The 25,683-nt window shown below is 47.1% G+C and overlaps 1 protein-coding gene across 3 annotated transcripts; it reads right to left on the reverse strand.

The window, feature by feature from the left end:
- Positions 1-229: 229 nt before the first annotated feature.
- On the reverse strand, positions 230-25,598 carry chd8 (chromodomain helicase DNA binding protein 8). 3 transcript variants are annotated; one of them, XM_076293733.1, is made up of 40 exons: positions 25,389-25,598; positions 24,291-24,531; positions 23,014-24,169; positions 22,271-22,573; positions 21,862-21,969; positions 21,018-21,517; positions 20,665-20,779; positions 20,181-20,390; positions 19,588-19,656; positions 19,402-19,457; positions 19,148-19,265; positions 18,581-18,664; positions 18,181-18,318; positions 17,845-17,966; positions 16,815-17,058; positions 16,316-16,492; positions 14,352-14,495; positions 13,909-14,007; positions 13,456-13,615; positions 13,135-13,345; positions 10,869-11,064; positions 10,536-10,706; positions 9,770-10,063; positions 8,969-9,189; positions 8,169-8,371; positions 6,967-7,123; positions 6,587-6,676; positions 6,381-6,484; positions 6,132-6,255; positions 5,952-6,027; positions 5,517-5,788; positions 4,935-5,167; positions 3,761-4,435; positions 3,460-3,572; positions 3,077-3,298; positions 2,540-2,626; positions 2,104-2,271; positions 1,752-1,862; positions 1,400-1,504; positions 230-1,248 (listed from the first exon to the last, which is right to left on the reverse strand). In XM_076293733.1, the coding sequence occupies exons 3-40, from the start codon at positions 24,055-24,057 to the stop codon at positions 877-879; spliced, it is 7,896 nt and encodes a 2,631-aa protein (XP_076149848.1). In that variant the 5' UTR covers positions 24,058-24,169; positions 24,291-24,531; positions 25,389-25,598; the 3' UTR covers positions 230-876. The 3 variants fall into 3 exon arrangements, with proteins under 3 accessions (XP_076149848.1, XP_076149850.1, XP_076149849.1); XM_076293735.1 differs by having other exon boundaries at positions 877-1,248; positions 2,146-2,271; positions 9,770-10,060; XM_076293734.1 differs by having other exon boundaries at positions 877-1,248; positions 9,770-10,060.
- Positions 25,599-25,683: the final 85 nt, after the last annotated feature.

The following is a 25,683-nucleotide window of genomic DNA, read 5'->3' on the forward strand; positions in this document are numbered from 1 at the left end:
GCACCAGAATAAAAATAAATGAAAACTATTTGGACATATACGAAAATATCACATGGCCTTACTGCATACATATAAAAGACAGCATGTTGGTTTATATATAAGCAATGACATGTAAACCAACTCTTCACTTCAGGAGGTTACATCAAAATGAGGCAAATTGGGGTATTTAAGAGAACCATTTTTGGTAAAGAACCTCAAACCAATTGCATGCAAAAAAAGAGAAAGGACCATTTTTTTCCCACTGTAGCTTGTAATTCATATCGATATCACAGACAGTTGAAGTCGGTTCATAAAACAGGAATAAATTCAGCATCATAATTGCATCATCGCAGGCAACTGAACAACTCTACATTGTACAATACACTTGTCTTTCTACATCTGATTCAGTAACTAGATCCTACCTACCCCTCCTCAATATCATACATCCAATGAACATACTCCCTCCTCTTCTTGGCTGGGGACACTAGGCACCAGGATGGCCTGTACTGTGAATCCCAGGCAGCATGAGAGCTCAACAGCCCCAGAAAGGGCAGGGAATGGGCTTGAAGTTGTGGGGTACGAGAGGAAAGAGGGTGTGTGCATGTGCTGTGGGGCCTAGTACGCTACCTGTCTGCTTCAGGGAGAGATTGGACAGGTGTATAAAGTGAGAACATGAATAATGCCTGACAATTTGATGCCCTTTTCCCCCGACTAAATAAAAGTATGGAGTAGAAACAGTCAAGGAAAAAAAAAACGCAAAAATGAATTCATAATTCAACATGTTTAAAGTAATAACAATAATAAAAATAATATAATAGAGGCGGAGGAATATGATATAAAGGAAAGAATGTCATGATTTTAGGGGAGGGGAACCCTTTTCAAATGAGATAAACTTGGTCAATCCTCTGAGCTGGAGGAACTGTCTGAATGTTTGGATGCCATGATGACATCATCCAAAATGGCCTCCCGGTCGGAACTCTCATATCCCTCTTGCGACAAGCTGTCACCACCATCCATCTCCAGGCTGCTGGCCTCCATTTTGACATCAAAGGTAGGTGTGAGGAAGTGGTGGGAGGAAGCGATCTCGCTGCCCTCCTCCAGGTCCTCCTCCTCCATCATGTACGCTCCATCCGAGACCAGGGTCTCGCCCTCGCCTCCCCCGAGAAGAGGATCGTCAGGCTGGGTGGGCACGAGGTAGGCCTGACCCTTCTTGGGGATCACAGAGTGCTGCGAAAGCAGTCGGTGGAATAGACTTTCTGGCAGGAAGCCCTGGAGGGAATCAAGCAGAAGGGTAAGAAGACTGACAATGTCAATGGACATGTTTTTATTACAGGTGTTTTTGTTGTAGTAGCTTGTATAGTCAACACTGACAACATACAAGCTATACAAAGTCAATCTACAAAACGAAAAAGGGACTTACAGAGTTGCGAACGGTTTCCGACCATTCTGGTGCTACAGCGTGGTCCGGATTTTCTTCCAGGTGTTCCTTTAGGTCTTGAAGAGCAGGGCCATACATTCCAGTATACTGTAAGAGATAACACATCTATACTTAAAGAACTATTCATAGCAGGGTTGCAACTAACGATTATTATTGTAGCGGAAGTGACTCATTAATCCTGTTCATGCCACCTCATTAAAACATAAACCACAATGCAATTTTGAAAACAAATTATAACCCCAACTTCTTAAAACAGTGTAGGACAATCCATTTGGTTAAATTTATTATTCTTCACTCCCCTCTGTTTTCCAACCAATCACCAATCTATCATCACCTTCTTTCCTGTCCTCATGTTGATGACCTTCACCCTCTCATCTCCAGTAAGTGCAGCTGCTTTCTCCGCCTTCCTCCTCCTCCTCTTCCGTTTGGTCCTGTTCACCAAGAGCTGGAAAATTGCATTCATAGGAGACATTTAAGTTACATAGTCCCAGAGTTATAAAAAAGAGCAAATTCAAACAGCTCCAGTTGGCAGGATCTGAGGTCTACATCAGTTGCTTATAAAACTGCTGGACTGTCAATGACTTTATATTATTATTGCGTATCTTTGTTTTGTAACATCCAATCTTGGATTACATAGACAATTCTCAAAGTATGCTAGAACTGGATTTAGAGTAGCGTTGTCTTGCCTCTGGCAGCCTTGGGGGCTCAGCGGTCACTGGGATGCTCACCTCCAGCATGTCTCCTTCCACCTCATAGTCTGGGTTCTCCTTCAGCCAGTTGGGCAGGTCCCTTCTGCGCGGGGCTCGCTCCCCTAGGCTCATCATATCCACAGATGCCCCCTCTGGGTCTAGCAGCTGAACACACAGATGAGGGAGACCGAGTAAGCTTTTTGAACATCTGCATGCCTATACATTTCTGTGCCTGTAATGTAAGTCCCCCGTGCTTGACGACTACGCTAATGATATATTGACATTATGTCTACATATATGTAATACAAAATGCTGTAAGGCCTTATAGAAAGCAAAAATTGCCTGTTGGTTCAGGAACCTGATTACAGATGGAGGGCATATTACTTAAGTAATAGGGGTCAATGTGTTTCCAGTGAGCTGCGTGGGTGCATACCTCATGATCTTTACGCTTCCGCCGACCACCTCCCTCACCATTGGGCAGGAGAGCCTGTTTGGAGAAGGTCAACTTCAGTCCTTCCTCCTACAGACAGCAAAGCAATGACACGTCAATAAGGAGATTCTGTACATTTACACTTATATATATTGCTCTTGGGTGCTCCTTGTTGGTGCCCCCCACCCAATCCCAATCCACCCCCACCTTTTTTATGCAGCCCTTGCCACTTAATCTACTAAACCCCTCTTCTACTGCACTTTTTACCCCCCCCCCCCCCCATTAATGCACAAATAGGCTGACACCAGACATAATTTCACTGCATTTCTTACTTCCAGTAACTATATGCATGTGACAATAAACTTCCTTGTATCCTTGTATTCACTGAGGATATGCTTTCATCCAAAGCAACTTACAGCACATTCATCATCAGTATGTATGTTTAGTAATCAAACTCATGATCTTGGTGCTGCTAGCACCTAACTCTAGCAGTGGCATCCCAGGAACACCTCTTCCCTCCCCACATACTCCACTCCTCACCTTAAGTAGCTTGACAGTGAATTCGGATTCTTGTCCTTCAGGACCCTCGGCTCCGGGCGCACTGGTACCCCTACGGGCCACGCGTGGGTACCCCACCTCGTCACTCTGCTCGTCTGAGGGGGGGTTCATCTGGGCATCTGACGCATAGCGCCGCCCTGATGGCCAGTGTCCCGTCAGCACCAGTGAGCAAAGACTGTCCAGCCGGTTTATTAGCACGCGGTCCTACAGGAAAATCAAAATAAGACCAAGAATGACCTTTTAGGAAGTACTATACCTTTTTCTACATATTCACATTCAGTCAAAGAAAGGTTTAATCATACTGTATATCTTGTAGTAGTAGTAGTGGTAGTAGCGGTAGTAGTTTCAGCAGGCTGTAGCGTTACCTTAGGCCAGTCCACCCGTAGCGGGTCGTTGACAGTCTCAGGGGGAGCACCCTCTTGTGATAGGGTGAGGGAAAGCATGCTGTTCTCCTCGTCCCCATCACACACTTTCATAGCTGCAGCGGAGGAGAAAAACAGCCCAAACATCAGAGTAGTGCAAGCACTTTAATGTTACGCATCAAAGTCAATGAGAATCTTCGGCGTAACCAAAAATAAACGACTTAGTGTATCTACAAAGTCACGAGTGTATCTACAAAGTCACGGCTGGCAAAGAAAGAGTTTTAACAGGACGTTCATTTCTCACCTCTCTCTCTCTCTGCATCGCTGTCACCGCTCTCGTCCGAGCTGCCGGAACGCCGGGACGAAGTGGACGAGTCCGAGTCGGAATCCGACTCGGAGTCGGACGCACCTCCTCCCTCACCCACCTCGCTCCTGCCACCCTCCTTCCTGCCGCCCCGTCGGGACCCTCTGCCCCGGCTCTTCTTCCAGCCCCAGCCGGCCTGCCCGCGCCCTTTGCCCTCTGGGTGCTCCGCCAGGGGCATCGCGGGGGAGTCGGACTGGCACAGGGCGTCAGAGCCTAGCAGGCGCGACTCTTCCTCCGCGGCCCCTTCCTCTTTGACCGAAACCTGCCCGCTGGGCGTAGTGGAGGTGGTGGCGGTGGCAGCAGTAGAGGCCTGCTGGTTGTGGAGGTAGTCAAGCCGGGCCTGCTGGAAGGAGAAGTCCGGGTCGTGGAAGATGGAGTGCTCGGTGCGGCTGACGCCGTGGCGGGCGGCGCCCAGCATGAGCTCGTGGTCGTGCAGCGGCGCACTCCACCACACGGGCAGCTCAGGGCCCGGCATGGCCAGCTGCAGGCGCTCCTCCAGGGAGGCGTGGGGCAGCACACGCTCCCGCAACCGCCGCAGCAGGCTGATGCGGTAGAGGGTGCGAGAGGCGCGCTCCTCCGTGATGGGAGCCAGAGACTGGGACATCTCAGATGGGTCTGTAAGCAGCACAGAAAGGAGGACCAATTAACACGCTTCTCACAGTTGCAGAGTTCTATGACCTCTAACTTTACTTTAACACTATTCAAACTCTTAACAAATCAGAAAATCCAATGACGCAAGACTTCAAGCATTCAAAATATCTTCAGTTCAGATTAGTATCAATCATGTTCCCACCGATAGATAAAAACATTGCATCATGCGTCTTACAGATTCTGGTGTGACATGGCAAAGAAATTCAGCATCACATTTAAGCACTTCCTTTTTCTAGAGGACTAGATTATGATATGACTACTCTTTTTTAGTGTAAGTGAAAAATCAGTGTAAGTGTTCTACATTTCTTTGAGCATATGTGTGTGACATATGTGCGCTAATTTGTTAAAAACTGTTGCATTCAAGTTAATTCTGCAAACCTACCACCACAAATAGAATTCAATTCTGTGGAAAACACTGAGCATGTGTGTGTGACAGGGATGAATGGGGGTCAGTAAGCCTTGCCTTCTCCACGAGTGGGACGTAGGTGACACACGCGACGGCACATGGCCGTGAAGCAGCGGAAGTATCGCGTCAGGCTCTCGTCCGTCTTCTTGTCCAGTCGGGCAAACGTGCGGAAGCGGCTCCAGTCCATCTCGGATTCCTCCCCCTCCGGTACACCGGGCTCCTTCTTTATCCGCTCCACGCCGAACGTAGACACCACCCGGTAGAAGTCGCACTCTTCACGTCGGGTCCACCTAAGGTGGCACAAAATGCGCTGAGTCATTCACTACTTGACTGTGGGCCAAGACTCCACTTCATCACTATGCTTCTCTGAGCGCATGTCTTCAAATGAAAAGTGCGTACACAAACACAGCTGGCATTCTGGATGGACAACTAGACAAAGACACCAGACATGTTTTGCTATATTGGCCTTGGTCTTTTAAGGTGACAGGATTGGTATCAAATACTTCCAGACAGCACACTACAGATGAAAACCATTCCCTCCCAACAAATACTGTAATGCGTATGGTGTCTGATCATCGCACAAACATGGAGCTCAAAGCACTAGTGAGTGTAGCGGTCATGTCTGAATGAGGTGGTTACCTCTGTTGGCGTTCTTGGCGGGCGATCTCCTTGAGTTTGGTGGCCTGCTCACACCTCCGTCGCCTCTTGTCTCCTTTCTCGGCGGCCTCCATCTTGAGCTGCTCGCGCCGGTAGCTACGCTGGTAGGCCGTGATCAGGCGCCTTAAGCGGGCAGTGAGTGACGAGCTGGTTGGCCAATAGCAGCTGCCCGTCTGGCTAGAGGATGGCCCCTCGGACGCCACGGGGGCAGAGCGGTCTTCCACACAGATCTCATCAGTGTTCATGGAATCACCCTGAATATAAAACAGAAACTTTACTTAAATCTGGGATACCTGGGGAATTCTCTAGAAGAAGAAGAGTCTGGGATACAAGTCAACCACATTTTATTCAATACAGATGTTCAGATGTTTACAGGTGTTTTCCCAGGCTCCAGAAAAGATGTGGCTCTCCTCTCACCTCGTCATACGAGTCTTTGTTGTGTCTCATCTGGGGTTTGAACTCTGGGTCTTCTGAGTATTTGTCATAGTCCCCCCTGTAAGCACAAACAATCAGTCATCAGTTTTGACGCATAGAAGGCATAAGGCTCTATAACTACACAAGTGGACTGGAGGTTTGTTTTTTTTTCCCTTCTCTCACCCTTCTCCCAGTTCTGGATCAGCCGAGTGCTGTTCGGCGTCGATGGCCTGATCGTCAGGGCGACCGCATCGCTCCAGGAAGCACAGGCATGGGTCGGCACGCATGGTAGTGTACATCTCGTAACCTGGGAGAGGCAGCCAACAAACACATCAACAAAGGTGTCTACACTTCAGTTAAGTACGTATGAGGGACGGAGATCTAAGGACGGGGCACACACACACACACACACACACACACACACACACACACCGTGTTTAAACACTCCAATGAGAAGGGAGCGGTCGGCATCAGAGTCCCACCAGCCAGATGGATACTCCTGCTGTTCCATCTCCGGAATCCAGATGTCGATGTCCCTAAAAACAGACACAGGAGTCAGCTTCGTGTCGGCATGATGAAGTGCCCACTGCAGGGAGAGGGGGGAAGGGACGTTAATGACTCTGGACTGTCCACAGTACCTGGCATCTGCTCCTTTCAGGACGGAGTCAGCGTTGTCTCCTATGACCTCCTGCCTCAGGTAGTACAGCATGCGCACCCGCAGCAACACCCTGATGGAGGGAGAGGAGGAATGGAGATATGGCCTTCATCATTTCACTACTCAACCTAACCTAAGGCAATGTCCACACTACCACACACACTAGCAACACACGACACTAGCAACATAACATAATGTACAGGCAGCAATAAATACTAGACCATGCAGAAAGTACAACAGAAAAGGTATCAGCTTCTTTCATTTACTTATTGCTACCTGTCAGGTAAGTTCATAGAGAAACCATTTTCTGAAGCACAGGGACTGAAAAGAGACATGAACATTAGAGATCTGAGACAGACGCACTTGTTACACTGGTGCTTGAGATGCTTGCGGTAGCTGTCGTCGAGCAGCAGCGTGTCTGGGTTGTACTTGCGGATCCACTCCACCTTCTGCACGTCGAAAGAGCTCTGGGCCTTCACCCTCTTCCCCTTACGGCCACGAGGCACAGGGATGGACAGGCCTGAGAGAGAGTGTGTGAGAGAGAAAGGTGGACACACAGACAGTAAGACACAGAGATCATCCTGTTCTGCAGGACAGCAACATAGCATTGACCCTACTTCAGTTTCTCGGGACTATTATGGTTTACAGAGGTGGACAACTCAGCTTCGGAGGGTTTGAAGTGCTCCACACATGGGCGCTGACTTGAGTGCGGCGCACTCTGCATTCAACATTTGATTACATTACACCTAAACCCCCTATCTTCCCCCTGGCCTGCCCTATTAAAAACCTCCTCTATTGCATATAGGCTATCAACATTCCATATCATATTTATATCCTACCATAATGTATATGTTATTTTTTTATGTAGATACTTATTTATAAGGGCAATTTTAAACCATGCAGTATATCCGTGAAATGATGGAACCTCAGGACTATGCTGTTTAGTATGTATGAAGTGGGTATGTATATATGTCATGTGTGTATGCTATTTTCTTTTCCTTTTTTATTTAAATGATATCATTGAATGTGGTGCACCTTAAGGGAAAGCTCTTTATGTGTACAATGACAAAGATAACTAAACTAAACATGAGATTTCACTGTTTACAATACAACCTCGCACACTAGTGTTGAACTTTGTTGCAGCCACCTTGTCGATTACAATTCAGTTTTATTTTTGTCGGCGCTGCTCAACATAATCCATTGTTCATCCCATGCTTGTCAGTTACAAGTGACAGTGCACTCATGTACGGAGCGCTTCAGAGTCCTTGCACCACAGCTGATCATTATAATAACTATTCAGCCAGGTAGATCAGCTTATTAGAGATATCACCTGCTGTAGGACTCTTACTCTGTGATGCTAGGTTGTCCAACTCTTGATGGTTTATATGTATGGACAGGATGTAAATGCAGGAGAGTTGTGTGTGTGTGTGTGTGTGTGTGTGTGTGTGTGTGTGTGTGTGTGTGTTAAATGTGGGCATGCTGTGTGTAACAGATTGAGGGCAAAGACAGGCAGGGAACAGAGACAGTCAGACAAAGTCAGACGGACAGTTAGGAAGCAGACGCACCAGAGTGGTTAAGGAGTGCATGTGGAGCTCGGCCGTTCTCAGGAGGCGTGATCAGCTCCCAGATGAAGCTCTTGATGTTCTCGTCGCCACGGTAATGTAACAGGCAGAAGACCAGGATGACTCTGCAGATGGTCTCCACGTCCCGCTCGCCCAGCCGACGCTTGCACCGTGCGTGGGACAGGATGTCTCGCCAGCGCCCCCACCTGAGCACAACAACCAATACAGGTGTACTGGGGTCAGGCACCATCACCACCAATTTCATATGACACACTTCATACAAGGGTGCTGCACAACAAAACAGTCCACCATTGCAACATAAAGACTAATTAGAAACAGATTATCTGTTCCACAGTTTGAAATTTGAACTTGTATACAAACAAACTCTCTGGGACCTGTGAGGTGTTGTTCAGATGTCCAAGCATGTTTGAATTCACCACAAGAATAAATGCGCTAGAGTAAAACGTAAATCAATTTACACTACCTACATCTCTAACATGACAACAATGTGTTTATCCATTTGTTTTCCTATGTGTACGCTTGACATACGCTCTAAAAATAGAAGGGAGGTATAAAAGTACGCTTTCCTCGACTTTTAACACCCGTAATATGCGTGTACAGTACATGCCGGAGTAAATTGAAAAGTCTAATTCTAATGGAATTCTATTGCTAACAATAGACAGACGTCAGACAGGCGACTGAAAAGCTCTTCAAAAAGAGATATGGTGTGAATCCCCAGTAACAAATGTAAGGAACTATAAGTCCTAGCCAAAGGGAGCCACAGGAAGAGCCATGCCACCTACCCATACACCAGCAGGTGCTTCTCAACCCGGAAGCAGTCTGTGCGTCCGTAGCCGTTTCCGGAGTGGCGGTCGGAGCGTCGGGAGTAGCGCGCCTGCCGGGAATTGTGGGTGTACTCCTCGTCACTGTCAACGTCGGTGAGGTCGTTCCCACTCTCTCCCTTCAGAGTGGAGAACTGCCGAGTCTGCTTCCTCACACGGGGCGTGTCAATCACCAGAGTGTTCTAGAGAGATCACAGGGGGAGAGAGAGAGAGAGAGAGAGAGAGAGAGAGAGAGAGAGAGAGAGAGAGAGAGAGAGAGAGAGAGAGAGAGAGAGAGAGAGAGAGGGGGAGAGAGAGAGAGAGAGAGAAAGAGGAGGGAGAGCAGAAGATGTTAGTACTAAAAGACAAAGTGAAAAAGGAGGTGCCACATGTGACAGAACAGTTGGTCAGCAGGTTCTCTTCATACACCAAGGGTAATCAGCAGCCACTGGGCCTGGCCACTGTAGATGTTTGTTTTGCCAACAAACAAAAGGTGCAACAATAACATCAGAACACTACATGTGACAAGTCAAGACGGTAATTATGGGAATATTCGGTAACCTGTACACTGAGCTTTTATCTACAAGCTCTCAACTAGGGATTCAAAATATCATCGGTACAACATCAGTTTCAGCACATAATCGCTTAAGATCTGTTATCTGCATTAACATATAAATATTTCTGCTAATATTCCTACTCTTATTGGCATCAGCAGAAATTCAATGTCATCCTTACTTCTCTACAGTAAGTCTGCTTCAATGCACAGAAAATGGAGCTCCTTACCTTTCTGTTAATGGTGTCAAAGTCCACGTCTGCTTTCTTGGCCCACTTCTGCCAAAACTCGGGGTCGTCCAGGGCGATGTCCGTGCGGTTCTCAGAGGCCACAAAGCTGGCCTTGGAGAAGGTGGAGCCCTTGCCCTCGCTCTCGATGGTGATGGTGGTGGCACGCCGCTGCAGGATCTGGTCGATGTCCTCCTCGCAGAAACGGCTGCCCTCATCGTTCTCGTCCATGATGGCGGCGTACGCTCCTTTTCTCAGAAGATCCTCGATCTCCTTTTTGGAGAACTGCTGGATCTGCTAAAACACGGTGTGGTGATCAGTGCTGGAGAGCAGATGGCCTCAATGATATACAGTACATACTTTTTTTCCCATGTGTTACAGTTGCCACTGTAAGGTTAATGCTAAAGTTATTTCTACATTTATACAGTATATTTTGACTGGTATTTAGCCTTTATGCAAACCTGTGCTGACTTGATTGTCAGGCAGTGATGTTACCATTGCTCCACCACGCCCCCATATATATTTTATTCATCCTCACGTACATATCCTATCTACAGTGTACTACAGAAAACCCAATGTCATTAACTGGTCATTCTGTGTCTAGTTTATCCCTAATCCACCCATCAGCCTTAGATAATAATGCTAAACTTGTACAGCTGAGCCTGTATTATTTGTTCCTCTGTGTGGTATATGTGCGTGAGTATAAGTGTCTCACTCCATTGAGCCTGTACTATTTGTTACTCTGTGTGCGTGAGTATCAGTGTCTCACTCCATTGACGTTGCTCTCCTTGTTGCCACTCATGCTCTGTAGCACAGCCCGGTCCAGGCCCAGTTTGAGGCTGGCCTTGTCCAGCATCTCCCGCTCGTAAGAGTTTCTGGTGATGAGCCGGTACACCTTCACCGCCTTGGACTGGCCAATACGGTGACAGCGAGCCTGAGCCTATAAGCGTAGTGCATATAGATTGGTTATTTGTGATTTATGCAGGAGTCAAGTTTGTAAACAGTGTGACAAGTTTGTAAACAGTTCATAAGGCAAGTGGACATTCTGTGATAAATGGGCCACATGACCCTGTTGAAGAGTTATTGAGGTTGCCACTCTTACCTGTAAGTCATTCTGGGGGTTCCAGTCGGAGTCAAAGATGACACAGGTGTCTGCTGCAGTGAGGTTGATGCCAAGCCCTCCTGCCCGGGTGCACAGCAGGAACACAAAGCGGTCCGAGTCCGGCTTGCTGAAGCGGTCGATAGCCGCCTGGCGCAGATTCCCACGCACCCGGCCGTCAATACGCTCGTACAGGTAGCTATAGACCACAAAAAAACAATTCAAATGTGCATCCAACTTGGGGAATTTGTTCTTGCAGAGAACAACTATCTGTCAAGGCTCTTTACAGATACCAAACACACATATTCTGAGAGATTAAGTACTGCAGTAATTGTTCCTTGCAAACCCAAACTATCCTTTCCCTACAGTATTACTATAATTATCAAATGACATTTTAGCCTCCACTGTGTTTAGTTACTCCGGTGAGGCCTACACAGAAGCAGAGTGGATCAACATTAGCAGGGCCTGAAGTTAATTTTTTTGGACACCAGCCACTTTGGCAGGTGAATTTTGAAATCCACTTGCCACAGTGGTTTTTTACCAGCCAAAATTTGTTTGTGCCCAAAATAAAGGTGAACGACGAGAAAATGCATAAGAATGGTTCTTGAACTTGTACAGAATACACATTACAGTGCTGTCGAGTTATTAACCAACTTAATCTCATTTATGACTAGACCTACATAATTACATAATTTTCTTGTCCTGATTACAAATGGGCAGGGGTGGGTAGAGTACCGTATTTTCCGGACTATAAGTCACACTTTTTTTCATAGTTTGGCTGGTCATGCGACTCAGGTGCAACATATATATATTTATATATATGTTTTTTTCCTCTTCATGACACATTTTTTGACTGGTGCGACTTATACTCTGGTGCGACTTATAGTCCGGAAAATACGGTACTGAAAATCTAAAAGTGAAAGTACAATTACTCCCTTCGAAAATTACTTGAGTAAAAGTAAATATTCCCAACTGAGAAATCTACACAAGTAAAAGTAAAAAAGTACTTTGTTAATAAATTACTCAAGTAGGCCTAACAAGTAACTTTTTTTGTAGGCCTACATTTTTATATTTTTGATGGCCCTTTAAAGGGATACAAAAGTATCCTTTATGCCTATTTGCTTTTCTCCTCCTCTGTAGGCTAATCATATAGTCAAACATATTTTAAAAGCCCAATTCAAATATATTTTATTTAATATACTTTGTCATAGCCAGAATAAGCATTAAGTGGCTATGGATTGAAAAGTAGTCACTTCCAATACATTGCAGCTGATTCTTCTGCTTTGCATTGCTAGAAGTCTGGTTATAACTTCACCATACAGACAATGTAACCTAAAAACAATGGCTATATTATGGGTAGACCTATATTTAGGCTATAATAGCCTATCCACTCGGGCAGAGCGACAGAGCAGGCTACAGTATCTGTTTTCTCAGCCGACCGTCTCATATCATGTCCTGCAACATTGAGGCTACATAAATGAATGCTAGGTTTTTTTCTAACTTGTATGCTCGATTTCCAGTGCATTTGCTTTGCTTGTAAATTAAGTTGTAGGCCTACTTTCCTTTTCCAATGTGATTGTTGAACGATGCTGGCCTGAAATGAATATACGGGAAAGTTTCTGTGTCATGTCATACCTCTAGTCTCGTTGGCACTCTGGCAGCCTCACCAGAAGATGCAGCAACTGGCAGGACGTCATTGCGCTAACTGAGCTGTTAGCTATATAGAATATCTACTTTTGTGTAGTAGGCTACATAGGCCAGCCATTACTAGAGATACTTTCTCCAATAATAAACTTGTTCTCGTAACGAAAGGCAATTGAAGATGTAGCAGAGTAAAGAGTAGATTATTGGCTCAAAAATGTACTTGAGTAAGAGTAGAAGTACCATTTTGGAAAAGGAAAGTTGCCGTTCCTCGAAAAAAATAGGCTACTTTCCTCACGTGCGTTACTTGTAACGCGTTAGGCTACTACCCACCCCTGCAAATGGGTTTGATCTCGCTTTCTCCGAGCCATAGGCTACATACGGCAATCCCAACAGTGCATCTCCTTGCTCAGTGTTGTGTTGTCTTATTGGCTACCCGCCAACGTGGCAGGTAGATTGACAGTTTCACCCGCCAATCACAAAAGTTACCCGCATTTGGTATATGCCAATTTCATGCCCTGAACATTAGAAATAAACCTCTGATAATAAATCGTTTTATCCCTGACATGGCTTCTTTAATTTCTTGCAAGTATCCTGCTTTATGTTGTATTAAATCAAGAGTGCCTACCGCTTGTTGATGAGGTAGTCCTCCAGAATGTCCAGGCAGCGCACCATCTGGGAGAAAATAAGCACCTTGTGTCCGCCGGCCTTGAGCCGCGGCAGCAGCTTGTCCAGTAGCACCAGCTTGCCGGCCGAGCGCACCAGCGCCTGCAGGTGGAAATCGGGGGCCATGGGGTCGTACACCTCCCTCAGCTCTGCCACGATCTTCTCCTCCGCGCCTGAGTGAACAAGACAACCGAACCCAGATGAGTGAGGGATTTGTGCGCGTGTGTGCGTGCGCGTGTGTGCATGTGCATGTCTTTATGTCTTTATACGAGACGCAGCCTACCTGTGATAAGGTAAGGGTGGTTGCAGCACTTGCGCAGCTCCATCATAGTGTTGAGCAGATTGGGGACATTGCTATTGTTAGAGGCACCCATGCTGAGGAAGCTGAAGTTCCTCTCCAAGATGGCGCGGTAGTATTTCTTCTGCACATCCGTCAGCTCCACCTACAACACCATCACGGCAAAAGACTCGGTCAGATCAACAACCAGGGAGGACCTGGCCACTTCTGAACGGCTCAACTGGAGCTATTCACAGGGTTTGTATTCCTTCACATGGGGATACATACAACGCCTGTCACACTGCCAAGTATCCATTTAGTCAACTATTATTAGGTTCCCACTTTGACACTTCCAAAAATAACTAGGTGACAACATCCATACAGCATTAAGATACAGCTTAAGCACTTGGCCAACGGCAAGATTAGAGTAATAAAGTGCTATATGCAAATCAAACGAACCTCGATGATGGTTTCCTGTTTGGGCGCAAGGTTCTTCTCCACGTCCTCCTTCAGACGCCGCAGCATCATGGGCTTCAGGATGGCCTGCAGCTTCTGCACCTGAGAGACACAAACACACACACACACACAAGAAAGGACATAAGCATCAAATTTAGGCAGAACATGCTCTTGCACAGTATAGATGTAGAACTGACGTAAGTGAAGATTTTTTATGTTCACTGGTTATAATATTACAAGTATGTATGATCGGGCTTATTACCATTATTGTTATGACTTGAATTCTTTTTAACAGTTGAAGATTAATATGGAAAGAAAATTCTCATTCTGTATTTGGTCAGAATAGTGAGGAGGATATCAGAGCTGGACTGGGGACCACGGTTGTTTGTTGTGGTTGCAGTAATACATCATTGACATCCACCCCATACGGCCTGGTGCTTACGTACCTGTTCCTCTGTCTTGAGGTCGCCAAAATCGCGCAGAAACTCCGTCTCCGAGGGGAACTGGGCGGGTTCCAGGAAGTGCAGCAGGCTGAAGAGCTCCTCCACTGTGTTCTGCAAGGGAGTCCCCGTCAGCAGCACCTTATGCTCCTGGGGAGAGCAGGAGAGGGAAGAAGATGACGTCATCCTGCAGCTCAGATGCTGCCCTACATACCCACATCAACACCTCCACTAAATCCTACTAAGCGCTTTCAGATATAACCTCCGGAGTATATGAGGAGGTTTGTCAAACGGAGGTCCTACCCTTCGGATGATTCAGATATGATGCTAACCTGCGGACCTAATACTGACCTTATACGGACGTATGTGTGAACGACATACACGCACATTACAGAATCTCCGTGTGGTTGTCGAGTGAGGGGTGGGGGCTTGTAGAGTTCACAAGATGCGAGATATGACGCAGAATATCAGCGAGCTCAGCAGGTCATGAAGGCTATCAATGAACAGAAAACCGTGTTGGCTAACAATTTATTAAATACTTCTGTTATTGTCGTCAACGACGTCGCTGTAGGCTACTGCCTTTTCAGCGCATTCTGCTTATGATGATTCAGTCTTCTGAATTGGTTTGTCCTTGCCATGCAGTTGTAGGCTAACGTGTCTCTAACGTTCCCTTCAGGTGTTCTATCAAAATGTTGTATGCCCTCATGGACAGTAGCTCCGTGATGTCTGCATCTTTCCAGGTCGGAGATTTTCTGGACAGCACTATGCCACTCCATCATAACACTGGCATTTAAGTCAGATCTAACCACATGGACGCACGAAAGAAACGTCACCAACACGCCCTCTCACTAGGTGTGAATTTTAACCGCATGTTCTACTCCTCGTTCAGACACAGCACATTTACATAATGTCCGGAGGAAATACTAGGGGGGGGGGGGGGGGGGGGGGGGAGTAGTATAAACACCGGGTAAATTCGGACTTCCATATGACCGGTTATGTCATTCAGATATACGGCCCCACCGTTTAACATCGGCAGAACCTCCGGTCTTACACGTATGTCTGAAAGCGCTTACTGTATGTCCAGCCTTATAAGTAGGGCTGTGGAAAATAAATCAATTTCACAATGCATCGCGATGCAAAAGAAAGCGATTATGCACTGATGCAGACATTTTAATAATCGATGTGTAAAATGTGTAGACTATTTTGTTTTTTAACTACCGGTAGAATTACGTAAGGGAATTCGAGGAGTGCACACCGCCACCAAAAGTCAATGCAACAGAAGTGAAACCGAGTCATGCATCCGACCAGTTCATTGGGTTCTCCTTTTCTTTTGCCCATGTACTACACCCTTCCAAGAAGATTAATTCGCTCGGCCGCTATTTTTTTTCCCCGTAGGCTAATCTTTCCATCGCGTTTGTTGACATGAAGTGAATAAAAAGTTATCTTACGGTTAGATCGATTGAATAATTACGTTCCATGAGTAGCCTACACAATCTATTGGGTCTTCTGATGATAATACTATCATCAGATTATTGTCAGATTGTCATGTTTTAACTGCATTTTAACGTGTTCACATCACAGATCAGATAATTCTTGTAGCCCATTACTTCCTTTGTCATATTAGCTAAATATAACCCATGTTTTATCCCCAGTAACTTTTACATATGATACACATGAGTTTCTGTTTATGATCTTGACTTGTGGTATGGATGAACATGCTTGATCAGCTGTGTCATGTTAAATTTAGTTTTACTAATTTATATCGTGCACCTAATTTGGTTTAATGTGAAAACAATTGCTTATAACTTATTTGTAATGCTATTTATAAGAGTATGTGAGTATATTCTGCAGTGTGCATATGCATAGTCACATACGGTTAAGCTTTCAAGGAAGAGAGGAAATTGCATTTGAAGGGCAAAATAAAAGAGATGCAGAGCTGAGAGCTAGCATGTCAAACTCGAGTGCCTCACCAGGTCGAGCATCTTGAGGCTGTCGAGCAGCTTGCAGTTCCTATTCTTGAGGCGGTGGGCCTCATCGATGACCACACACCGCCAGGAGATCTCCCTCAGTTCGGGGCAGTCCGACAGCACCATCTCAAAGGTGGTGATCAGTGCGTCAAATTTATACGCACCTGGGATCAAGTGGCCCTACACAAAGCAAAGCACACGGTTAGGAACACACTGAAGCCCAGACTCATTTTAATAAGAATGAGGGTCTAGGGCTTTCATTTATTAGACTGGAGGAAAAAAGGAATAAAACAAATGCAAATGTATGTGTTCCGTCACATCAGAAGGGAATTAAACATGAACTTACTAAAGCAGCTACGACAAGCTTGACAGCGCCATTAAGTAAACCTTGAATTACATGCAGATAGGACTTCCTTAGAGCATCTCTTTCAGTGATGTACTTAGTATAGTAATGTCCAGTACATGTGCAATCAGCTAGCTGTCCAACGAGCATGAAACACACCTTGTCATCCTTGCAGTACATCTCATACTGCTGGATCATCTGACGGCTGGCCAGGCTGCCGTGGTAGACAATGGCGTTGAGGTCGGTCCAGGTGGTGAACTCGCGCTCCCAGTTGGTGATGGTGGAGAGCGGTGCGATGACCAGGAAAGGCCCATGCACGTTGGCCCCGTACACCTCCGATAGCAGCGCAATGGACTGGATGGTCTTCCCCAAACCCATCTCGTCGGCCAGGATACAGTTCTGCCTGTTGGGGAGACGGCGAAAAAGGCTCAACACTCACTTAACTGCGCATTTACTGCTGGGAAAACCCCACCGTCTCGCATATTAATCATAAATGAGAGCACTCTACTGTAGCTGGCATATATTGATCATTACGGTAGAGACGCAAGCCTGGGCATCTAACCATAAAGCCAGAAATCTCTTCTCTGTATGCTTGATTCCTGGACTCTTTTTCCTTCAAATAAGCATTCATCCAATTGACTTCATACTTGGTGGGCACGCACGCACACGCACACGCACACGCACACGCACACGCACACGCACACGCACACACACACACACACAGTTAGTGTGTGGGATGGTTAGATTAGTGGTAAGGGTTCTTTGTGTTTGTTTTGTTAATGTTGCAACCGAAGAGGGTTCGTAGCTCTATTATAAACCCCTAAACAACATATCTTAGTAGCTGACAAGGTCAGGGCCTTTCCTCCAGTCATAACAGGGAGTGTGTTGATGAAGACCCCGGTGAGGCAGTATTGACTGGGAAGCTTTTTGGATATGAAATGCTTAAGATTGTTATTCAACGGCAACATTCAGCAGATCCTGAACCCTCCAATATGGTGATCTCTGCCAGATGCAGTGTGCCTCTGCTCTGGACAATGCACTGGTCTGTTCATGTTAAGTATTAGAAATACACGGATGCATAATGCATGCATGCACCTATGGAATTAAATCCTTCACTGAACACACAATTCTATGTGTATCTGTATGTCTGTGTATGTGTTTGTGTTTGTACACAACTGGACTCTCCTACCTGTTGTACCAGTTGAAGAGCAGCCAGTTGACCCCCTCCAGCTGGTACTCTCTCAGGGTATTGCCGTTGCGGTACTCTCTGGACTCCTCCAGCTTCTTCCAGGAAGCCGCAGGGGGGCGGGGCTAAAGGGCAGAGGTGTAGAGAGGGTCATGGAGCGGGACAGTCCAGTCATATTAAATTCTCCTGTTTTAACTCTGAGGCCACTGAACCTTTCCATAACCAGTATGATCAATTCAATCATTACTCTTTTCTAGCATTGCTCAATTTTCAGAGATTAAGACATCTTTGGGGTGTGTGTTTGTGTGTGGATGTTACAGCACCAATATTGTGACTCACGGTTCTCTTGACACAAGCCTGGCGGTCCTGGATCACCCTATACTCCTCCACCTTCGTCTCGTCCACATCCTCCTTCAGCTCCCAGGTGGCATCCTCGTAGGGCAGAGAGCACCACTTCACCAGGTAGTACACCACCGGCTGCAAACCCAGGAGGCAAACATCAGTCAGGCAACAAACACACTCAAGCTTATAGCACACCTATAAACCATTTATTAGCACACTTATAAACCATTTTGCTGATTTTATTTGCGTGAACAACGCGTTTCGCAGTTTGCTTCGTCAGGTTCACGTATGGCTTATTACTCAGCTCATCATTTTTAGATACTTGTTATTAAACATTGACATTATGACTACTCATGTTCTCATGCATTTCAGAATGACAACGGCTTCCAGAGCAGACCTCTCCGTTGTCCTTGTCCACGCTGTGGGACTCGTCCAGAATGCGGTCCACCTCCACGTAGTCTGGGTTAAAGGGCTCCTCCTCCTGAGGGCAAGCGCATCAGCGCAGACGTTACAAAACACAACCAACACAGCAACACTAGACAAGATAATAATGTAGGTACATAAAAAGGGTTAAGTGAAAACATTTATGACGCAAGTAAAAAAAAATATTACATGATCAGGGTAAGGGAAACAAATTGACAAAAGTAATCTTTTCCACACCACAATATGAGGGCAGATTTGTCTCATGGTTCACAAAACAACCACCGAACATGTTAAAGACATGCATAGGCCTATGCTTCGAAAGAAGTTAGAATTGAACTTGATGCCATTGTGTTTCATAGGCACAGTGTACCACCACCGGAACTCTACCAAAGTATTCTCCCATTACCCTGTACCAGCACAATTAGGAGATAAATGAATAGTTTGCTATGGTAGCCATTCCTTTGCTTGTAAAATACCTTTACTTCACAAGACTATTCATCGGTGCAAAAGGAAACATAACGGTATTCAAATGAGCACTGACCTCTTGGAAGAGGTTCCTCATTTGAGCGTGTTTGATCTTGAATCTCTTCAGCTTCTGGTGGATTCTCTTGTCTCTCTCCAGCTGTTCAAGTGTGGCCCACTCACAGTGCAAATAGGAGCTGAGGAGATCACACACACACACACAAAACAGACCAGTCACAAACGTACATCTTTCTCTTCATTGTGTAGGTTTTGCCCAAAAATATATGTACACTAGTTTGCTTATAGAAATGTGAATGCAAGGTTGACACATACTAGTTTTTGTACTTGACAAAGAACTCCTCCACATTGACCAACTGGCCTGTAGTGACCTATAAAACAGACAGGAAATTACATCAGTTAACATGACTGAATCAACTGGGGCATAAGATGAAAAACATGAAGAGGTGGAGGTGAGGTTATGTGTGAGGTGAGGTTCAAGGAAAGCAGACGTAAGCTCACCTCTTTCTTGATTATTCTCATAGATAACACCTTATCCACAATGGCAGCATCTTCCTCACTGGGATTTTCCTGCAGGACAAGAACACGCATGCTGTTAGTTTAAGTCCCCCAAAAGGACAACCATCCAATCAGTATCTCACCAAATACCAGCCATGGTTTAACCAGTTCAAATTTCACAGTTTCAAATGTCAACACATTTTATACAACAGTTAGGTCCAGTTGAACCATTTAAGCTCTGATTGGAGAGGTATTCCATGAGTCATGATGAGTGGTGAGATCTTGTGACAATCACATTGGGACTCTTTACTGCTAGTACTCCACACTGCTATCACTCCACATTTTGCACTGAAGTGTCCGACCCAAACATTCATTTGTGTCTACGGCCGAATCATAGCCGTGGCAGACCTTGAGCAGACCTAATCCCAAATTCTCCAGACCAGAAGTGATACTTTAAAACAAAATGCTATATTCTGTACTTACTAGTATATAACATTGCCACATGACTTTCCAGGCTTGATCATACTACTGTAGCCTTATCTACTATGCAAAGAGACGGCAACAGAGCGGCACACATCTAATCCGTCCCAACTCACCACAAAGAACTGCATGTTGACGCCGTCGGCATCAACCCCCAGCTCCTGCTGGAGCTGCTGGCCCATGGACTGGCTCGGGGCGGCCACAGGCACCGCGGCCGGCGTGGTCACGTCCACGTCCCCGTCCCCGTCATCCTCGTCGTCTGTGATCTTAATGTCCAGGTCCTCGGTGTACTTCTTCCTCTTGATCTGACGGTTAGAGCGGCGCGTCTAACAAGGGTGGCAGAGATCAAGGTCAGAAAACAAGTTCAAGGGCACAGCAGAGCGAAATGAAGCCAAAAGTGAAGGAATATGAAAAATAAACATATTTACATTTCATTTCTCTATAAACTTTGTATTGCAATCTTGTGGAAGGGATACAAGAACCAACGGCCTATTTTACATAATATGCACATCAAAGAGAGGAGAAGAGCTTGTGTCTGTGTGTGTGTGTGCATGCGTGCATGTGTTTTTGTATTGAAATGTACGTGCAGAAGAGATGTACCTGCAGCATGTCCTCTTCCAGTGTTCGTGGTGAGGCGGGGGGACTGGCCTCCCCCTCAGAGTGGTCTGAGGAGCCATTCCTCTTCCTCTTCTTTCCGCTCACTGGAGTAATGGTGCTGAACATGGGGGGGGGGGGGGGAGGTTAGACCAGGGGCCAGAGAACAGACACAACACTCTACACAACATGGTCAGGAGTGCAACATCAAGGTCAAATCTAGACAATTATGATCAAGCTACGGTCAAATCAATAATAAATCTGTCTGAAACAATATCAGGCAAGGTGCCTAGACAGACAGACACACACAGACACACACACACACACACGCAAGCACGCACGCACAGAGATGCTCTTACTTCAGTTTTGATTTGCCTTTGCTCTTGCTTCCTCCGCTCGTCACCCCGGCAACTCCTACGGCTCCTCCCACCTTGGCCTTTCCTTTCTTATCTCCTCCCCCTCCGGCCGCTCCTCCTTTCCCTCCGGCCACAGCTGCCACCGGGCTCTTCTTCTTACCCCCGCCTCCGCCACCACCTCCCTTCTTCTTGGCCCCTGCAGTGGCCGGGCTGAGGCCCTCCGCGTCTGCCGCCGTTTGTCCCGAGGGCAGCTCGTCCTGGTTGAGCACGCGCGGGATGTTGCGCTCGCCACGGGCCTTGGCGCGGGCGATGGCCTCGGCCACGATGCGGTTGGCCTTCTCCTGCTTGCAGAGCGTCTCTACGCGCCGCACAGGCTCTTGGGCCTTGGCGAGGCGCACGCCGCCAGGGGAGGCCACTGTGGTGGTGGTGGACGAGCCGGCGGCCGAAGTGTTGATCACCTTCACCACGGAGAGGGTGCCAGCACCCGACGACGCACCACTCGTCTGCAAGCGTGCACAGGAGCGAGAGAGGAAGAAGATGAGTTACACATGGAGTAATCAATTTCTTTGTTTAAGTGTCAGGACACATGCAGAAGGGAATTACATTTTTTTAGAAGCAAAAAAAATGTAAACATTTTTCTATTGATGATATATGCTGACACAACTGTCAAACAGTTTACAACATTACCTGCTTAATCACAATGTGACAAGCCAACACAAGCGGTTTAAACACTTTGACAATTCTATGCATTCCATACACTTCAATTGGCCAGCACCTTAGAGGTGAACAACTTTCCTACCCTGGTGGAAATTATGGAGAGCTTCAAACAACTGCTTTGCTCTCATACCTGTGGCTGTAGCAGCAGTTTGAGGGGCACTGCCAGTCTCTGGCCCCCCTGTCCTTGTGTGATCTGGACAACCTGGGGGGTGCCACCTGCACCGGAGACTAGTTGAAACTGTAGTGAGAGGACATAAGGACAAATATTTGTTAGTTACTAAAGAAACACCTACATGCAGCTCTTACAGAGTCCGGTACAACCACAATTTCCATTTCAAATAACACCAGACATCCTAAACCAGGACAACATTATTTAAAAGAGGGCACCTACAGGCCTCACAGACACAAATCCAAATGCCAACCACACCTTTGTTAATCTTCTTAGCCTTTATTAGGGAATTTCCTGTTGTTTAATCGTGCTAAAGAAAGAACCCTAAAAGCATAAAGGTGATGACTTGGACAGCCACTCTCACACCAACCTTGGCCCCCTGCTGGTTAGGCTGCTGCTGGACCTGCAGCTGGATGGTCAGCACCTTTGGCTGCGCCCCAGGTTGCCCGGCGCGGGCCTGGGTGAGCGCTGCCAGCTGACCGCCCTGCAGTACCAGCTTCCCCGGCAGGGACCCTAACACCAGCCTGGGCTGCTGCTGCTGGCCAGTGCCAGCTGCCACAGTCGCCACCGCCGCTCCGGTGCCAGTGGTTGCCCCGCTTACGGCCACCGCCCCGGCCTGGCCTGCTTGAGAGGGCTGCTGCAGCACCAGCGTGATCCTCTTAGGCTCGCCCCCCTGTAAAGAAAGGCAGAGGAGGGGAGGAGGATGAACAGAGGGAGGAGAGGAGAGAAAAGGGAAGTCAAACGAGGGAGAGGGACAGAGACCGGGCATTTTATTAGCTATCCGAGAATGGGAGCAAGATAACACAAGAACCACATCAGCACACTAATCTTGAATGATTCAAAAACACTACAAAACCACTGCATCTATCAAAGGAAGGCAGACAACAGGAGTGCCATCAATTTGCTTGAAAGGTCTACTGGGATAAAAATGGAAGTAATTGGAATCAGACAGCGGCTATTGTCTGACCTTTACATAAATAACATAAAGGACAGTTCCTGAAACTCTGAGAGAACTAGGCAACAGAGCCTGGGCCTGACCGAGGCTAAATGCCGATACCCAAGTGTTAGCGCTGCTGTCGGGCAGGCCGACAAAGTGTGTAAGATGACCCTCACCTGCTGAGGCACTGTGGTGAGTGTGACTCCTTGTGGTCGCATCGTGGTGCCCGCCGTGGTGGTGACCACCGTCTGTGTCTGCATGGCCGCCTGCAGGGTGACCTGTTGCGTCTGGGGCTGCATCTGCACCTGCACCTGTTGGGTCTGCCCTTGCGTCTGGAGCTGCACCTGCTGCACCTGCTGTACCTGCTGCACCTGTTGTACTTGCGTCTGCCCCAGCTGCGCCTGTGACTGGATCTGCACCTGCATCGGCTGTGTCTGCACCTGTGATTGCGGGACGGAGGTGAGCAGCACCTGTTTCATGGGCCCGTTGGCCGTCTGCACCAGGCGTTGGACCCCAGTGCCTAGCTTCACCTGGCCCTGCCCTGGGGCACCTGCATTCAGCACTGTCCCCCCGGACACGATAGACATGCCGGGCCTGAGTTGGGTCCCGGTCAGCACCCGCGCGATGGTAACCTTACCCGAGGGTGAACCGGTGGCTCCGGTTACCCCCTGCAGCATCTGGCCCTGGGGGCCCTTCAGGATCACGATCTTGGGGGCCCCTTGTCCTCCTGCCTGCTGAGTGACCGCAGCGAGCTGCTGGGGCTGCAGCTGCAGGGTGGTGGTCTGTCCCCCTGAGACGGACAACGGGGAGCTCATCAGCACCGTTGTGGTCCCACTGCTGTTAGCCACCGAGAGAGGCGTCTGAGACATTGCCTGAACGGAAACGGGGGCCTGGATGGACACCGGGACCTGTGTGAGGGAGACCTGCATGGGCTGCTGTGTCTGGACTTGGACCGGGACAGTGGGGGCCACTGTAGAGACCACCGCCGGGGCCGCAGGGGGGACTGTGACTGTACTGACTGTGGGGACTGAAGACACGTGGGCCATGGGGTCACTAAGGACCACGGTGCCAGCGTCTGAAGGAGGGTCCACCTGGCCCAGAGCCAGCTTCAGTGCTTCCTCAACTGGGTCCGAGGAGCCGTGAGAGAAAGCATCCTCCGGCAGAGAGTCCAGGTTGAACAGAGGGGTGTCATCAAAAAGGTCCATGATGGGGTCGGCCATGTTGCCGAACTGTCTGCAGAGTAAGACCACTCAGTGAACTGAATGTGGGATACCTGATATCCAGCAATGAACAGCAGTGAACTGTGTGGTCTTCAATCAAATTGATGGGAAACTGTGGGGAAAGAATTTAGAAACTGAGGGGAAATTGGAGACAGAAAAGGCATACAAATGACATAAGTTCCTAATTATGGCAAGAATAGAGAGAAAATCAACCAGCAATACAAATTACTTACCTTAATTCCCTTAATCAATGACTAAAAAAAGTCTTCCTGCCAAACCAGTATGCTTTAGGATTATGGAAAATTGGGAGTGAGGCTCAGGGGAAGAGGAGTAACACCTGCCCAGCTTCCCCTGCTAGTCCTTCACCTCTTCCGCCCGTCCCTTTACTCTTCTTTATCTTGAGTATCTACCTGCTCTTCTTTAAACCCAAGAAAGAGACACCCATCAGTGATAACATCCACTGTTGCCGTTTTCCTGCAACAGAACGGGATAAAAGCGGCATGTTAGAGATGAGGTAAGTGAACTTAGCAACTGGCACTTACTGGGCATCAAAACATTTATCTACGCCAAATTTACGCTATATAAATAATATGTGAAATGTAAGTGATATTCCTAAAATAATTAGAAGTCAATGTGTGGGTACTCTTTTAGCCTACATAAAAGTAACATGCTAAGTTAACACGCTAACATTATATTACAGCTGACTTATAATACACCTCATTTACGTTAACGTTACTTCACTGATGAAGGGCTAACAAGCTAGCTTTATGCACACGCTTAAAGTGACTAAACAGAGCAAGTAATGGAGATCGTAGACTGTAAACAGTGAATAAAGTGGCATCACTGACATGATATGCTACCTTGTTAGTAACATTTGCGTCAGTTCACAGTGGAGATGCTATCTGTGATGAAACTCTCGTATCAAGGCACCGTAAGAGTCCTTAGGCAGCTAGCTCCTGATCAAACCCGTCAACAGCCTCCATTTAGCCTCGACAAACGTTAGCCTCTGCTAACGATTACTCTATATATTGATTCTTTTCATGATAAGTTAAACGTTGTTATGGTCTAATCTAGCTAGCATCTCATTCATTTACTAAGTCTCATACCAAACTCTCTCATTCGGGTTCTCTTTCAATACCTCTCATCAACAAACTGGACCAAACCACAGCAACGTGCTACAAAAACCATAGCCTGTCTACGTACAGACACGGGTAAGGCCGCGATGATTTTTGTATGGCATTGCGTCGGTTTTTCTGCTAAAATAACCGCTAATAACGTTACCATCCACTGCTCTGACATTCTCCGTTATAATTTCAGGGTGCTAAATTTACCTTTGCATCGACACACATGGCTTTCTCCGTCTCACAACACTGTACGATTACAGGAAACGGCCAGTGTAGAGCAGGAACTAACATTCTTGCCAGTACCAGGGACGAAAGTGTTCTCGCGAATCCATCCGCTTTCCTCCCATTGGTTTGCGATCGCACAGGCCGGCAATATCCACCAACACCATTGGCTCAAAGCATTGTCGATCATTTCGTTGTATGGACAAACTGGGCGGGAGACGATAATGGAGATCGGTCGCTGCCATAGTTTGGTTGACTCTGTAATAAATGCGGCCTAGTT

This window comes from Alosa pseudoharengus, unplaced genomic scaffold, assembly GCF_046254945.1.
Source record: "Alosa pseudoharengus isolate Yale_2024_CS ecotype anadromous, Long Island Sound unplaced genomic scaffold, YU_APseudo_1.1 YU_APseudo_1.1_scf_2, whole genome shotgun sequence".
NCBI classification, from domain to species: Eukaryota; Metazoa; Chordata; class Actinopteri; order Clupeiformes; family Clupeidae; genus Alosa; species Alosa pseudoharengus.

What these genes read in the sequence shown, in the direction of transcription:
- chd8 (XM_076293733.1), bottom strand. Translation starts at nt 24,057, where the DNA reads ATGGCCGACCCCATCATGGACCTTTTTGATGACACCCCTCTGTTCAAC. An exon ending in TGGAAGAGGACATGCTGCAG is followed by an intron (nt 20,391 to 20,664) that starts GTACATCTCTTC and finishes CACCCTTGTTAG; the next exon opens with ACGCGCCGCTCTAACCGTCA. An exon ending in CTCTTCAACTGGTACAACAG is followed by an intron (nt 17,059 to 17,844) that starts GTAGGAGAGTCC and finishes TCTCCCCAACAG; the next exon opens with GCAGAACTGTATCCTGGCCG.